At 39.4% G+C, this 17,235-nt stretch overlaps 1 protein-coding gene across 1 annotated transcript in view; it reads right to left on the bottom strand.

The window, feature by feature from the left end:
• Positions 1-17,235, bottom strand: part of adgrv1 (adhesion G protein-coupled receptor V1) — a 723,938-nt gene that overhangs the window by 418,902 nt on the left and 287,801 nt on the right. The window contains 5 exon segments of the mRNA XM_041185339.1: positions 1,995-2,171; positions 7,418-7,620; positions 8,280-8,535; positions 13,104-13,250; positions 13,615-13,819. Coding sequence (XP_041041273.1) covers positions 1,995-2,171; positions 7,418-7,620; positions 8,280-8,535; positions 13,104-13,250; positions 13,615-13,819 — 988 coding nt within the window.

Raw genomic sequence — 17,235 nt, forward strand, 5'->3', positions numbered from 1 at the left:
TCAAACAAAATACAGCACTGCCTCTTATCTTTACAGCCCCTATATCTAGTACTTAATGCTAATTGGAGAATCATGAACTGGTAGCCTTGCAGTTACTAGCATTCCCACTCAAATAGTAGCAAGTTTCAATATTAGGGTAGCCTGCTACTTGAATCCCGACTGGTGCAATAAGTCTGTGTTTAATTCTGCAGAATTAAATAAAATGGTTGCATTGGTTTAAAGGGACATTTTACTCTTTTTATGTCCTGTCTCTTCATCTACCTTTCATGTTTAGTGCATTGCTTTTCTCTTCCGTGTTTTTCTTTCTCACTTGCACCTCAGGCATAGGTTATGTCAATCAATCAAATAGACAAAATACCAGAGCAGTGTTGTGAGGGTGGAGATCTGACATTGTAACTGTGCTCCTGGTTGCTGAAAAGAGAAAAATGTACCCCCTTCTTTTTATGTGTTAGAAGTGACTAAGAATTTCCAAAATAAGTAACAAGATTACCTTTTATACTGAGTGTAATGAGAATACAATGTCAGATTATCATGCTAAACCTGCCAACCAATGCAGGGGAGATGGTAGCATACCGGTAATGTCACAGGGCTGGTAATCTAGAGCCCAGGTTAATGCGTTGGGACATAGCTTCAAATCTCACCATGGCAGCTGGTGGAGTTTAAATTCAATTAACAAATCCAGAATATAAAACTGGTCTCAGGAATAGTGACTATCAATTGTTGTGAGAACCCATCTGGTTCACTGATGTCCTTTAGGGAAGGAAATCTGCCATCCTTACCTGGTAATTACATGTGACCCATGCCCACAGCAATGTGGCTGACTCTCAACTGTCCTCTGAAATGGCTGAGCAAGCCACTCAGTTCAAGGGCAATTAGGGATGGCAATGATGCTCACATCCCATCAAAGGTGTACACAAGATTAAATTTTGTGAACCTCTGTTCCTGACGTGAAGTCTTCCTTAAAGGCAGCATATGCTACAGAATCAGCCCTTCAGAATTATAGATTTAAACATGACTCTTGATGCAGTCCATTGAAGTCCCATGCCAGGAGAACAGCCTTGCAAACTGACTATAAGATACCAGATGACTGGCATTTAACTTGAACCCAACTGTGAGAGATAATTATCAATTCAAGCCTGAAGTCATGGTTGTGGTCGCAAGGCAGCTTTCGCATACAGCAAAGGTTTACATGATAGTTATTGTGGGAAATTAATCACAGTTCTGCAATTGAAGGCAATTATTGTGAATTTGGGAACTGAAGCATGCTGTTGGATTAAAGAAATGAGAGTTTTATTCTTAAGTCACAGAGCACTTAATGATGGTAGATCTTTTGGATCCTGCTGGGGAGAGTGAATTGTTGAATCACATCTCTGGAGTAAACTTAATAATATAACCTCCATGGCTATCTGCTCCCACTGCCTTCACAGCATGTGGTCAGAGGGTCTTCTGCCCCCTGCAGTTACAGGACATCTGTTCTACTTTCCTCCTTCTCCACCAGGATCTCCAGTGCAGCATTCAGAAACCTTGGAGCCAACTTTCTCCCATGTTATGCCATTATTCAGTGCTTCACAGGTCAGATTCATTTCCTGTATTTTCTCACCTTTAAGAAGTGCAGGCTAGCTTTAACTGGTGCTTGCCATTCCCAATATTGACCCCCTGCTGAAAAGTCCAACCAATCAAAAGTGTGGTTAGCACTGATTGGACATGGAAGGCATTTAAACCGCAGGTAGCAAAAAGTTGGCAGTTTTTTGCAACACAGTCAATGGGCATGCATCTTGCTCCATGTGCACTGTTTCGGGGGCTAATGCATTACCCACCTGACAAGGTAAATTCTGCAGGCCACAAGTAACACGAAAAAAAATTTCAAAAATATAACCACTCTGTAACAATTACTTCAGCATATGATTAGAGAAACAAATTCAAAAATTCTTAAAGTACTTTACATGCAGTATTTCAATAAACAAGTACACTTTATATTGTATGGTGAATCATACCCTTGTTACATTGAACTGGATGATTCCTCTGGGGTCATCATTCTCTTCAATTGTTATTTCTGCCAGTTCCATTCCCAAGCGTTTTAAACTGGGTTGTCCTCCAATAAGTGTAGAATCAACCAGTTTTACACTGGTAATGTTAACTAGAAAGCTTTCACGTAATTCAGGAATGTTATCCTTTCAAATGAAGAAAATCATTTTTAATAAGATCCAACTAACATTGCATTTATTAAACATGTTAACAGTAGTGTTGCTTTGCTGTGCTACTATAACAGAACAGTAACTAAGCTGACTTGAATCAGAAACAGTGGTTTCCATTTTACAGAATCATAGCCATGACATCATGGGAAGCCATTCAACCCATCACACCTGTGCCAGTACTAGCTCATTAATCTAGAATATTCACTCCATTCCCAATTCTCTACTCTACCCCTAGTCCCCACATTCTTCCTTTTCACATATTTATCTAATTGTCCATTAAAGTAATGTTATATTCTGTCTTAATAGCTACTAATGGAAACATCACAAGTTCGAATAGTCTTCTCATAAAAATTCTGCCAATATCCTCCTTTGTGCTTTTGGTGGTAGGCCTAAGGCTATATGGCCAATTGTATCTACTTCAACTGGTGGCAATGACACTGACAGTGAATTAGATGGTGGGTTTGGGTCATGTCCGATATATTCTACCACTTTTATTTAGCTGTTTTCAGACACAAATAAACCCATTTTGCTGAAGCACAGGGACCCGATGATAACCTGCATTGTCTCCAGCAAAAACTAACAGCAAGAAGAATCCAGGCCGAGGCATGCCTTTTTTTAAAAAAAAATTTTCTTTAAGGAAGGCTATTTGTGCAGGAGCACATTGTTTTGTCCTGGGCTTCTCCCCACCACCACAACATGACCATTTGATCGTGGACTGTGTAGTTTAAGGATGTTCAGGATAGTAAGGGTTAATGTGGGACTGGGGAAATAGTACCACCCATATTGTGATGTAGACAGTCACAAGATAGTAGACGATACATGTACAGAGAGTCTGTTAGAAACCAGCATGAGAATAGCACCAAGTCAGGTCTATAACTCACGCACATATTTTATATATTTCTACATACAATTATGTGTTGTGTGAGGAATCCACTGTGCAGATGAAATGCCAGACCTGATCAAATGCAGAGTCAAAGGACCTAGTCAGATCGTAAGAGGGTGAGCAAAATTCAGAAAAATCTGAACTAACCTTTTAAAATTGCTCAGTAATCAGGCAGCACTAGCATTCTGACTGTCTTAAAGAGTGCAGCTGAAAGAATGCTGCAGCCTGGTCCAGAGTCAGCACCATAGCATGTGGCGGCCAAGGACAAAACAAAAAAAAACAGAAGGCAGAGCGAAAGATTGCCTTCAAATTGACTTCCCAAGCTAAGAGAAGCAAATAGCTGGCCAAAACGATTAGTTTAAAAGATTTCCTAAAGAATCCTTATGTTTTAAAAATGGCTCCATAATCACAACAGAGGCCTGCCAAAACCCCACAAGTATGGGAAAAAGATTTTAAAAAACAATTATTACAGTGCCATTTTGAGGGAAAATAATTGAAACAAAAGGCAGAGCAAATAAATCACCTTCAATTTGATTCTCCAAGCTTAGAAACGATAATAGTTGGCCACTACAATTTGGTTTCGGCAGAATCATGAAGTTTTACAAGGCTCCGTGGTTGCAACGGAAGCTCGCCAAAACCCAACAAGCATGAGAAGAGGAAAATATGGTTACTGCATCGCCATTTTGAAGAAAAAAATTAAAGCTACACTCCCCTGTACTGAAAAACAGCCATTGCAAGAAAATCAACCCGACCAGATCAATTTAGGCTGCTGCAAGGGCCATATCAGGCACAAAAGGGGTGTCATGGAGAAGAAAAAAATTAAGTTATTGGAGTATTATCACAAGAACGATCCCAGGAATGAAAGGCTTAACATATGAGGAACATTTGAGGACTCTGGGTCTATACTCGATGGAGTTTAGAAGGATGAGGTGGGATCTGATTGAAACTTACAGAATACTGAAAGGCCTGGATAGAGTGGACATGGGGAAGATGTTTCCATTAGTAGGAGAGACTAGGACCTGAGGGCACAGCCTCAGAGTAAAGGGAACAGAGATGAGGAGAAACTCCTTTAGCCAGAGAGTGGTGAATCTATGGAATTCATTGGTCATTGAGTGTATTTAAGACCGAGATAGATAGGTTCTTGATTGGTAAGGGGATCAAAGGTTACGGGGAGAAGGTGGGAGAATGGGGATGAGAAACCTATCAGCCATGATTGAATGGTGGAGCAGACTCGATGGGCCAAATGGCCTAATTTCTGCTCCTATGTCTTATGGTCTTATGGTTTTACATCAGGGTTAAGTTGGATATCAGAGGAAGCACAAGTTAACACGCTTTTGTACTTATTTGGTGAAACTACAGAGATATAAAAAGCCTTCCACAAGTATTTTAATCTTCAAGTTGTGGAAAGCGCAGACCTTAAAAAAGGTATAGAACACCCATAATAAAGCACCAAAATGGCAAGGAGACCCAAGGGAAAGGGAGGCAATACCCAAACAAACCACAAGATGGTGGTAAAACATGTCAGCATGAAATGACGTGCACAAGCCAAAAAATTTATTGCAGAGGAAAGAGGAGGCTGAGAAGCAGCCAGAAGGCTTAAACATAGAACTTCCTGAAAATGCTAAATCAAAGAGTGAGTTTGAAGAACTCAGCTACAAAAGCAGGCTGAAAATGTGCTTAAAGAAGTTACTAACTTGAAAGGCTCTTTTAAGAATCAAAAGGTGCCCTTGGAAAAACATGGGAGTTAAAAACGATGTTGAATACTACTTCAGAAAAAAAGCTGTTTTGGAACAATCAGTAGCAACAAAGCAATGCACTGATGCACAGAGAGATGGCAAAAGCTGAACAAGAAAACAAACCACTGAAAGTACATCTAATAGTCCTGTAAGATCAAATGCAAATGGAGTACATAACCCTTCAGCAGCACAAATAAATGAAGACTGCCTTGAACAGCAGAATTAAGGAACAGCAGAACAAAGTCAATGAGACTCTGTTGATTTCCAAGAAAACTCAAAAAGAAATAATTGAGCCTTGCAAAGAAAAAGGAAACCTGTCAAATCAGCTTCACACGATACAAGGTCAGTTTGTTCCTCTGGAAAATTATATAGAGAAGTAAATGAATTTAATGTCACTTTAAAAGAACTGAAGAACCAGTTTGCAGAGAAGAGTCAGCAATGTTCTATTTTCCAGGAAGAAGCCAAGAGGCACAAAAAAGAGATGGAAGTGCTAGAGAACCAGCTGAATGAAAAAGAGAGGGAATTGAAAGGAAAAGCCACAGAGCTTACCAAGCTGTGAGCGGATAATGAAGCTTTGAGTAGCATGATTACAGAACTGAAACAAGTTAAGACTTCACCAGAGACAGACCTGGCCAACAGTGAAACCAAAATGAAGGACAAGGTCAAAGTTCTGTTGCAGGCAGAGAAAGAAAAGACAGAAATAAGATTGGGAAATGTAAACCTGAAGCTAAAGATCAAGGAACTAAAACGAAAAGCACTGGATGCCTCAAACTTACAGAGAACCATTGAGTTGTTGAAACATGAAATGGGGGAAATGAAAATCAAGAACTTATAATGTCAAAGAAAAGTTGCACAGTTGCAAGAGAAAGTAGAAATTCTCACAAAGCAGCATGAGCAGTCTCAGAAACAACTAGCAGAAGTAAAATTACAGAATGCGAGCTTGAAGAATAGCACAGAGGAATTAGTGAAAGGAAAACTCAAAAATGATGAGCTTCAAGTTAACACAAGCAGCATTAAATCAACGCTGGAACAGGAAAAGGGATGGCAGGTGAATCAGAACAGTTGCATGACTGCTGAAGTAGAAGCAAAAACTGATGAAATGTTGGAACTTATCGTGAAAAGAGCAACGAATATTCTTGAACTTCGATCCAATCTGAAGAACATGAAAGATGAGGTGCGCAGTATGGAAAAGCAAACCCAGACTTTCAAAGCAGATGAGGAAAATTCTAAGAAACAGATTGATGATCTAAAGAGCGAATTGAAAAAATCTGAGGAGGAATCAGTGACCATGGAAGAAAGTTTCCAAAAGGAGCTGAATGTCCAGCTGAAGTTGTTAAGCTTGAAAAAGGGTTCCACAGATGACTCCTGAAACAAAGACAACTGAACTCACCAGAGTAGTTGCTGAGCTGAATGAAAAAATAAATCGGCTTGAGAAAGAACTAGGAAGTAAGAGAGTAATAAAATATTTGGGTGAACTTGTGAAACAAGTGGAAATGAAGGTTCCAATTTTGAAATATCAACTCCCAAGAAGAACATGGCAGGCCCTGTAGAAAAAGAAAACCCAAGTTCACTTGATGAATGAACGGAGCAAACATTCCCTCCTGATGGAATGGGATAAGCCCATGGTATCCAATCAAAGATGACAGATTGTCAATAAAGAGCACAAGAAATGAACCAGGTGTTGAAACCCGAGTACTTAAAACACCAAGTACTATAATTTCAACTCCAAACCAACAAAATCAGCCCGGAGCAACTGAGACTACCACTCCTCCGAATGGGAAGAGTTGTAAAGCCTCCAAACCATCTGAATCTGTAAAGTCAGAGACTTAACAGGGAAGAGAAGTGGTAGCATAGAAATATTATTGTAAATTTATTTGGGTAAATATTTGGGAGGGGTGCAGTATAAGGCTGTTTGGGATAGTAAGGGTTAATGTGGGACTGGGGAAATGGTACCACCCACATTATGATCTAGAGAGTCACATGATAGTAGACTGTGTGTAGAGAGAGTCTGGTAGAAGCTAGCACGAGGATAACACCTAGTCAGGGCTATACCTTGTGTGTGTATATATATATATATATATATATAGTTATGTGTTGCTAATATAAACTTAATGTTCAACCACAAAAACCTTGTGAGACCCTGTAACAATCTTTATAACAGACTACCTAATTGCCTCTCTCCCAGCCCCCATCTAACTTGCTGAAAAGCACTGCTTTGGGTCTTGGCAGTCCACTAATTTTGACTCCTGCCTGCCAATGTTGACCTCACCCTATCAGCTTCAGGCGGAAGTCAGATCAGGGTACTTTAAAATCTCCCAAGCCTCATGCTATGGGTGGCCAACTCCATTTGGCATCCATACCTCGATTCCCATCTTGAGTTAAAAATTAGCCTGTATTTTCTCTTATTACCAGACAAGAAAAATATAATCCGATGTTGGTTAATAAATTGATTAGAGTCTTTGGTAAGCATGCAAAATTTCTGCTATATTTCTTACAGCAGGGCTAACCACAATTACTTTATCATGAGTATTATATACAAAGTACTAATTGCGATTATTTCTGAACAAGACTATGATAATCACCATCAACTTTTATAAACTTACAGGTAATATTGTAAATCTAATCAAAGCCTCTGTGGCATTCTCCTTTATAATTGCTGTGCCCTGGCTTGCAACGTAGTCCTGGTTTGCAGTTGCTTGATTAATAGGTAGGAACAAAGGGTCTGTTTTTGAACTATATTGGACAGCAACATCACCCACAAATCCTTGTTCACGAATAATTGTTAAAGTGATATTAATCGCATCAACTGTAAAAACACAAAACAACATTTTAAAATAATCCTAATAATTGTGTGGTTGTCAGGATATTTTAACATCACTTATTGGGTATATTTTGACTTTGTACTATAGTATGTTCAATGAATATAAAAATCAGGAGAGATGTAAAACTGGCTGCCTGTTTGCTATCGTGCGTCTTACACTGTCTAGAAAGTCAAGAACCTAATCCATTGAATTGTAAGACAAATGTTATTACACAAAATTTAAGGTATTATTCTATGAAATAATATTTCACTTATGTAGCACTTCTTCACGTCAAAATATTTGAAAGAAGTTTAAATAATTTTATTTCCTTCAAAGTGCAGTAACTGTTGTTTTGCAATGCTACAGCCAATTGCAATAGCAACATCTCATAAATAATGATAAGAAAATGAACGGCTAATATAATCACACTTAATGCATTAATGTGAGAGATCATCAGGAACTAATAGACACCATATTCTCTAAACAGCCATGCTTATTAATTTTTGAAAATATTCCCCTTAAATTGTTAACAAATATTGACTTTTCTTTTGCTTTTAAATAGCTAATGTTGGTACCAGTTTAATTATAAATAATCAAAGTACTGAGTATTCAAGGGTTACCAAAACAACTAGGTGATTATTCAAAGACTCAAAACAACACTTACATTCAGGCTCCTGCAGAGGGACATGGAGCGAGTTTATGTGCCACCCAACCACACCATAGGGAGAGTCATTTGGGAGGATAGTTAAGATAGCATTTCTTTTGTTGAAGTCAATAGTTGCTCCTTTTGCTTGGTCTTGCACACCCATTGTGGTGACATTCACAAGTGTTACAGTTACAATCTCAGCTACTTCTGGAATGTTGTCAGCCAGTACAGTAAGCGAAACTGTAGTGAGTGCTTGACCCTCTGTAAATGTGAACTGTAATGTTGGAGTAATAGTTAATTAAACAAAGAGTAAAACTTTGAAAGTGAATTATGAAACACTTTAACGCCAGCCAAATGGATTGAATAATGCCATCTCACTGCAGCTATCCGATCTGTTCCCTTTCACAAATTATTTGATTATCTATCAGACCAGTATTTCTATAGAACCATAGTTGTTAAAGCAGATGGAAAAATCTAGTGAAAGTACTTTCTGTTCATTTCTGTTTTGATGAAATATACTAAGTATTATTCTTGCAGCTGTTATCAGGGAAAGTGCCTATGAAGTTGCTGGATTATTGTAAAAAGCCAACTGGTTTCACTAATGTCCTTTAGTGAAGGAAACCTGCTTTATGTGCAGGGAGATGGGCTTTCATCAAGGTTGAAGTTTTGAAGAAAATTCAAATCCATCTGAGATTTGGTGTATTATAAAAGAGGTCGGGGGAATGGAAAGGCCCTCGTTACGTAATAGGTCCTATGTCTTACCCCCAGCCAAGGGAAACATCCTGCAGGCACCCTGTCGAGCCCTGTAAGAGTTTTGCATGTCGCAATGAGATCACTTCTCATTCTTCTAAACTCCAGAGAATAAAGGCCCTGTCTAGTTAATCTTTCCTCATAGGACAATCCCTCCATCTCAGGAATTAGTTTGGTGGAACGTTGTCGTACTCCCTCTATACCTTTCCTTAGGTAAGGAGACCAAAACTGCTCACAATACTCCAGGTGCAGTCTCACCAAAATGCCATATAATTGCAGTAAGACATCTTCATTTCTATATTCAAATACTCTTGTTATAAAGGCCAACATACCATTTGCCAACTTAATTGCTTGCTGTACCTACATGTTAGCTTTCAGTGGCTCATGAACAAGGGCACCCAAGTCCCTCTGAAGTTCAACACCTCCCAGTCTCTCACCATTTAAGAAATACTCTGTATTTCCAGTTTTCCTATCAAAACTAGATATTCTCCACATTGTATTCCATCCGCCAATTTTTTGCCCACTCACACAGCCTCTCCAAATCCCCTTGAAGTGTCTTTGCATCCTCCTCACAAATCGCACTGCTACCTAGTTCTATGTCATCTGCAAACTTGGAAATATTAGATTTTATCCCCACATCCAAATCATTGATATAGATTGTGAATAGCTGGGGCCCAAGCACTGATCTTTACAATACCCCACTAGTCACAGCCTGCCAACCTAAAAATGACCCATTTATTCCTACTCTGTTTTCCATCCGTTAACCAGTTCTCAATCCATGCCAGTATATTCCCCCAAATCCCATTTATTTATCAACATGGCAAACAAATTGTTAAGGTTCATTCCCCATGATTATTTAGAATTAATTACAATATCTTGGACTCTGAACAGTTGATATAAGTAAATGAGGCACTTTATTTTGCAAATATTCATGTGTTATGTGGTGAAGGAACAGGTTGCAGTAGTTGCAGCGGCAATGATCCACAGGCTAGTTGCCCAGAATGCATACTGGGATGACATATAGTCCAGAGGAATCTAATGAACTGAGGGATGTGAAAATTATAGGACATGCACAAAAAGTTACTGACAAGTTTAAATATTGGTTCAATGTTCAGGATGATGGCCAAGCACTGAGGTCCATTGACAGGCAAAGTGGTGTAAAAGAGTAGAAAGTAAGAAAGTGTAGTGCAAGTAGTGACAGCAAATCCAGAAGTGCTCTTGTGTCAGAAAATGATCACAAGCTAAGATCCTCCAATACTGCAAAAGGGAAACCTCAAAGTACTAGTGCCAACAGACATAAACATGAAAGTACAGGCTATAGCCTGAATAGATTAGCCAATAAAATAAAGACCACAGAACAGCCTTGGGACAGAACTAGAAGCAAAAGTCATGACCGTAAAGTTTTGATGGCCATTAATGGGAGAGGGAAATCAAAGGAAATTAAGATAGCTGGAGAGAGCTTGGACTTGATTCTGAGTTACCAGCTAATGGTCAACAATAAGTCCTTGCAGATGAGATGTATAAGGCTAAAATGAGGCTAGCTACTAGATGTTTTGAAGAGCAACTGGGTGCTACAGATGTTAAAGTGGACACAGTTGGAAAAGTAATGTTAAAAATCATTTTAGTTCTTTTGGCCACATAGTCATGTGAGTGTAGATCAGCCGACATTAAAAACTGTTCTGTACGCTGATACTTTTCAGAGGGAAGTGTTCCTGAAAACACCCAAAAAGACAGCAGATGAAGAAGGCAAATTATGGAAAGCTAACAGATATGTCTATGGACTGAATGATGCCTCCAGGTTTTGGTATTTTTCAGTGTGATCTGTTTTGCTAAAATAGGACGTGTTCAGCTAAAAGCAGATCCAGCAATATTTTATTGATACCATAAAGGAAAACTTTCACTTCGCTTCATGGTGCATGTTGATGATTTCTTATGGGGTGATACTGCAAAATTTGACAAACGTGTATTATTAAGATTAGAGTAGATTTCAATATTTGGAGTCAGGCTTGACAGGCTTTTGGTTTAGATGTTGATTAAAGTAGGTTTGGAATAACTAAAAATCAACAATTTTCCTCAAAGTGTTACTCTAATCCCAGTTTATCATACCAGGTCATCAAAGAAAGATGATGTCATGCCTAAAAAGCAGAGCAATTATGAAACTTGATTGATAAAAGCAATTTTCCTGCACTATCTCCAAATCCCTCGATGGCTTTACTATCGAGAAATCTATGAATCTCTGTCTTGAACATACTCAATAACTAAGCCTCCTTAACCGCCCATCCCTCGGTGATGCAATGGACATGAAGCTAGTGATTTTTAGTGATGTTTCACAGGCTAATCTTCATGATTGGCATTCTAGTGCAGTTAGTTTTATAATATTTATGATGACAATGAATGGGAAATGTCTTCTTGGGAAGCTATGAAAATAAAAAGGGTTGTCAAAAGTGCACTGGGCTACCAAACACTGGCACTTGTGGAGGCAGTAGATATGGGATTCCTTCTGTAAATATTTAAGTGAGATTCTATACAATGGGCACACTGAAGATAGTACATATATTGAATGGTACATAGACAATTTGTCCTTGTGGGATAATGTGCAATCAACAAAACGTTTGAGTGACAAAAGGTTATAGAAAGATCTGGCTGGCTTGAAACAAGAACTAAATAGAAAGGAAATCTCTAAAATTAAATTAATTGGCTCCTTTTCTGTCCTCCACTACATGGCTTTCTGGAGTATAACATAAGTGAGGCACTAAAGAAATTTTTAAAATACTATACTTTCACAGCTCCAGACTGTTTCCTGGGACCAATTCCCCACCCTTCCCTTAAGGGATAGCACATTGAACTGGGAATTGGAACGCCATATCTCACTTGGTGTTCAAACATCCAATATTATAACAGAACCCAATTTAGCCAGGCAAACAAGAACTGCTGGTATAACGAGCTCCCATTTAACCACAGAAAGCATTGCCTGGTTGTAAATGGAATTGCTTTGATATGGTATAGGAGAGAGGGTACAGTGATCAATACTGAAACTATTGCTATTTCTAGTGTACAGAAATGATTTAGAACAGGCAAATAAACAAAGATGTCTAACTTTGCAGATGATACCAACTTCTGGGGGGGCAGGGGCCTGTCAAAAATTAATTCCAAGCAACAGGAAACAAACAAACCTAACATGCAGATGTTGGGAGAGTAGTCATGACTGGAAGATGGCAATTAATTTGGACAAGTGCAAAAGATGAGATTAAGAAGAGGAAATAAATTGAGGTAATTTAAACCAATTAACTGTAGACACTAGGGCACACCCTGGAGAGGGCTTGTGTTTGGTAGGTAACTCACTGGAAATAGTAATGAGTATTGTGTCGATAGTTTTCGGAGAAATCACCGGTTCTTGGGAATAATAGCCAGAGAGGGACAGCAGAAATTCCAGAAGGTAACAGAGTCTGTGGAGTACACAACCATAACCATACTTGGTGTCCAGTGTACAAATATGGCTGCTGTACTACAGTAAGGATATCCAGGTATTGGGCAACTAAACTGACACTTGATTTAAGATATCTGACTATGAAGCGAGATGATGAACCTGAGATTGTTTACTCTGAAGAGAAGGTTCGGCATAGGTATTATGCAGCTGTTCAAGATGTTCAAGAGCGTCTCCTTAAACCGGGCCTTGATAATATTACCATCGAGATTACCACCAATTCTAGAACTGGAAAACACAGGCTCAAGCTTTGAAGAGGGAAACTAGCAGGACAGTTTATATTAAACAACTTTATGCAGTGGTGAATGTGGGAATGGACCACTGAGATAACCAGTGGAGGCAAAATGTGGCATCAGCCAACACACGGTAGAATATTTTCTGGTTCTGTACTTACCTAAAGCAAACAACGATTGTAGAAATGACTTAAAGGGGAATTCAAAGTGATGAGTTTTAGCTCAGTGATTTTTGGAGTATAAAGTAAAATGAAGGAAATGTATCCTTCGGGTAACAAAACAAAAATATAAATCCCTAGATTTCAACCCAGCTCATGCACAAGATTTTGACCACATGGGAACAAATCAACTGATAAAAAAGTGAAATATCCTTACTACTCCAGAAGTTGGAAAGATATCATTGATGTTTCCACTGACTGTCCATTCTACAGCCACAAGTCTGTGTGTCCCTTGCAGCCGTTCAATACTCAGAGTAACCATACTGTTCTGTCCCAATTCTTCTACTTGCTTGGACAAAGAACTCTGCAAAAGGGAGAAAAACAAACTCTCAACTTCAAATGTTGCTCAGCTATAAAGTTCACAATCTTGTATTAACTATTCTGTGGTCCACTGGCAGTTTAATCATAAACCTTTTTATAAGAAAATCCATTTATTTTTATACTTCTATAGCAGATGAAATGTTGATCAATATTCTCAGCAGTAATGAAAGTTTCCTCAGTCACAAATACTACTAGGATGTTGCATTCCCATCACTTTAATTCTAGACTTGAACAAATAGCCTTTTCATGTTAATACCGCAACTCTGGAATTTCAGACATGTAAAATGCCTCTGAACTTAAAGCACACTTATTGAAAAATCAATATGAAAATGAATGCCTGCATTTACCTGTACAAAACCAATTATCCCATGTGCATCATCATTTGACTGGATGACTATAGTTACTTGATCATTAGAACCAATCTCAGCACCTCCTTTTGCGTTTGTGAGCCTCACTGCAAAAATCTCATCATCCTCTGGTATACCATCATCAAGAATATTTATTGCTATCACAGCATCTTTATCCCCAGGTTCAAATATGAGCTCACCAGACCTATCAATTTAATAGGTGACAGTATATTGACATTAATACTATGAGAACAGTAACAGTTTACAGAATTTTAAAATACAATTCAATTGCATTTTTTAAGTCAATCCAAAGTTGTTTGTTTCCTGTGAATTTGATTTGTACCGTACATATTTCTCTAATCTTACTCCACAACACATCATTTTTCACCTAATCTAACAACAAATAAAGAAACAACTTTCAATTATATAGCAGTTTTCAGGTGCTCAGGATGTCACCTCACAGGCAAAGACATGCAATCATCATTACATAGGCAGCATAGCAACTGATTTAGATTTGTCAAGATCCCAAACAAGAAATGTAATAGTTAATACAAGTTAATCCATTCTGGTGGTGTTGGTTATGGGATAAATGTTGAGCAGTATACTGGGAAGATTTCCTGCTCTTCAAATAGTGCCATATGGTTACTTACATACATCTGAATAGACAGGTAGGGTTTGAATTGAGAATCTCCTCTGAAAGACAGCACGTCTAACAATGTAGCATACCCTCCCTAGTGTACCGAAATGTCAGCCTACATTAGTTGCTTAAGTCTTGGAGTGAACTCACAATCGTCTGACTCAAAGGCAAGAATGCCAAGCTGACATTAGACAAACCATATTAATATTTTACAGGTTGTTCATAGCTAAAGGGCTAAAGCAATAACTGGTTTGTCAAGCTATGACATTTGCATTGGAAAAGGGAAATGAGAACTTAACCTATTGGGGGCAATTTTCAACTGTATATTGGGCAGACATTGGATGGCTATACCCACCAAATAGTTCTAGCAAGAAATCTGAAATTATGAGCACTCAATGGGAGCCCACAGGTGGTTCACTACTGGTTGGAGCTGCAGAAATCCGATGGATTGTCTGTGGAGCCGAGTGAGACGACAGGCACCAAAAGGCAGGGAGACACCCCAGGAGGATCACTAAGTGGTGGACAGTGAACTTGAATTTCCTCCAGGTGCCATAAAAATCACTGGTCAAAAATATTTTCTTTGCAGTCCCATTCAGGACCGCTGGTTAGATTGTTCAATGTCTGATACCAATAGACTGAATGTGCAAATCATCAGTACCACTTACTTATGGTCTTATCGTCTGTATTGGGTCCCCATTTATATATTTTCATAAGACAGTTTCAGGTGGGAGCATAAACAACTCACTTCAAAGGCCACCTAATAATTTGCATTGTGCAGGACTCAGCAGCCATTTGGCAGGTGATTGCATTTCAATTTATGACTGCCAGTCACCACATTTTTCATCAACTGGACTGGCAGCAGTTAATTTTTTTTCATCCATTTATGGGATGTGGTCTTCGCTGGCTTGGCCAGCATTTATTGCCCATCCCTAACTGCCCTTGTTTAGAGGGTAGTTAAGAATCAACCACATTGCTGTGGACCTGGAGTCTCATGTAAGCCAGACCAGGTAAGGATGGCAAATTTCCTTCCCTAAAGGACATTAGTGAACCAGGTGAGTTTTTACGACAATTAATAATGGTTTCATGGTCATCATCAGGCTTTTAATTTCAGATTTTTAAAAAAATGAATTCAAATTTCACTATCTACTGTGGTGGGATTCGAACCCAGGCCCCCAGAGCATTACCCTGGATAATATTTCCCCTATTGTTTCTAGGCAAAGGGATGCTGATGAAGAATACTGGATTCTAACTATAGTTTTACATTGAATTTTGGCCTGACTAGCCCTTACTGAGGAGTGTTGCTAGATTTTGACCTTGGCAGCCAGACAAACTACTTTTAAACAAGAGTGTTCACACTCTCATGAGAGAAAGCTTGAAGTAAGAGCTTACAGTATGCCCTCTTCACCCTTAAATAAAAATGTTATTCAGGGTTAGTGTGTACAACTTTCAACTTCAGTCAGGGTGAATAAATGGCTGAAATTGGTGATTTGGGTTGGTTTAATAACAAGCCACTGATTGAATATTATCAGTATTTCTGCCCCATCAAAGTTGAAAGTTACAACCTTCTTTATCATCATGGAAAGGAATAATTTGCATTTATATAGTGCCTTTCACAATGTCTCAAAGTACTTTAGAATCAATTGAAAATGTAGTTACGTGGCAGCCAATCTGCAGACAAGGTCCAATAAACAATAATGACCAGATAAGCTGTTTTAGTGATGTTGGTTAAGAACTAAATATTCATCCAGTTACTGGAGAAAACTCCCCTACTCTTCTTTGAATAGTGCAGTAGGTCTTTTACACAGGCCTGAGAAGGCAAATTTGGCCTCAGTTTAATGTCACATCCATAAGCACCCAATTTAGGTCAGGGAAGAAAGGAGTTATGAATGAGTGGGACTTAATACAGAATAGGATACATACATTTGATGAGCTAAAGTTTATGAGGATTGGAGGACGGGAGGCAGCTAGGGGAGCATTACAATAGTTCAGTCTGAGATGACAAAGAAATTGACGGAGGTTTCAGCAGTGGATGGAATGAGGCAGCATGGAAATGGGCGATGCTACAAAGGTGGAAGCAGGCCGTCTTTGTGAAGAAGAGAGTGCAGGGTCAGAACACAATTCAGGGTTAAATAGGACAGCAATGTTGCAAACAGTCTGGTTTAGTTTGAGAAAGTCACTGGAGCAGGAGACGGAATCGGTGGCAAGAGAGTTTGTGTCAGTAGCCAAATATGATAACTTCAGTCTTACCAATCCTTAGCTGCAGGAATCGGCAGCCTATTGAAGATTGGGAGCGGAATCTTCCCAGATTTGCACTAAGTGTGGTGGTGGGCAGGTAAATCGATATTTTACGCACCAGCCGCGATGGCGGGTTTTCACGCCATATCATCCCCAACCTGCCATATTACTTATTCATTCCTGGGAAACACACCATTTCCAGGGCAGACAAACTCTTATTCACTGGTCAAGCCATCACCTTGTCACTTCATCATGCTGGGCACTATATTTAAAGACCAGCCGCATGCACACATCTCAGTGGTTCCAGCCCATGACTACTGCAGGGAAGGCGTCCGCGAAAGGCAAAAAGACTGCAGCCCCCCAGGTTTAATGACGCGTCACTGGAATGTCATTTGGACACTGTGGAGGCCCATCTTGATGTCCTCTACCCCCGCTCTGGCCGCAGGATAGGCAGCGGCATAACCAATCCACATGGTAGGCAGTGGCAGCAGTGGTTAGCGCCAATGCCCTGCAAAAGAGGACAGCCACCCAGTGTCACTAAGGATAAATGGTCTCATCCGTTCCACAAGGGTAACTCCCTCTTCTCATCATTCTCAACTCACATTCTCACAAACCCATCGCACGTCCAGAGGGATCACATAACTCAAAGGACAACACCACTAACTCTCACACACACCCTCACATCTCCATCAGGCTCATGTCCATTGGAGCTCACATCCTCATTCCTGTTCATGACGCCACTCACCACA

The sequence above is a fragment of the Carcharodon carcharias genome, chromosome 4 (genome assembly GCF_017639515.1).
Source record: "Carcharodon carcharias isolate sCarCar2 chromosome 4, sCarCar2.pri, whole genome shotgun sequence".
Taxonomy (NCBI): Eukaryota; Metazoa; Chordata; class Chondrichthyes; order Lamniformes; family Lamnidae; genus Carcharodon; species Carcharodon carcharias.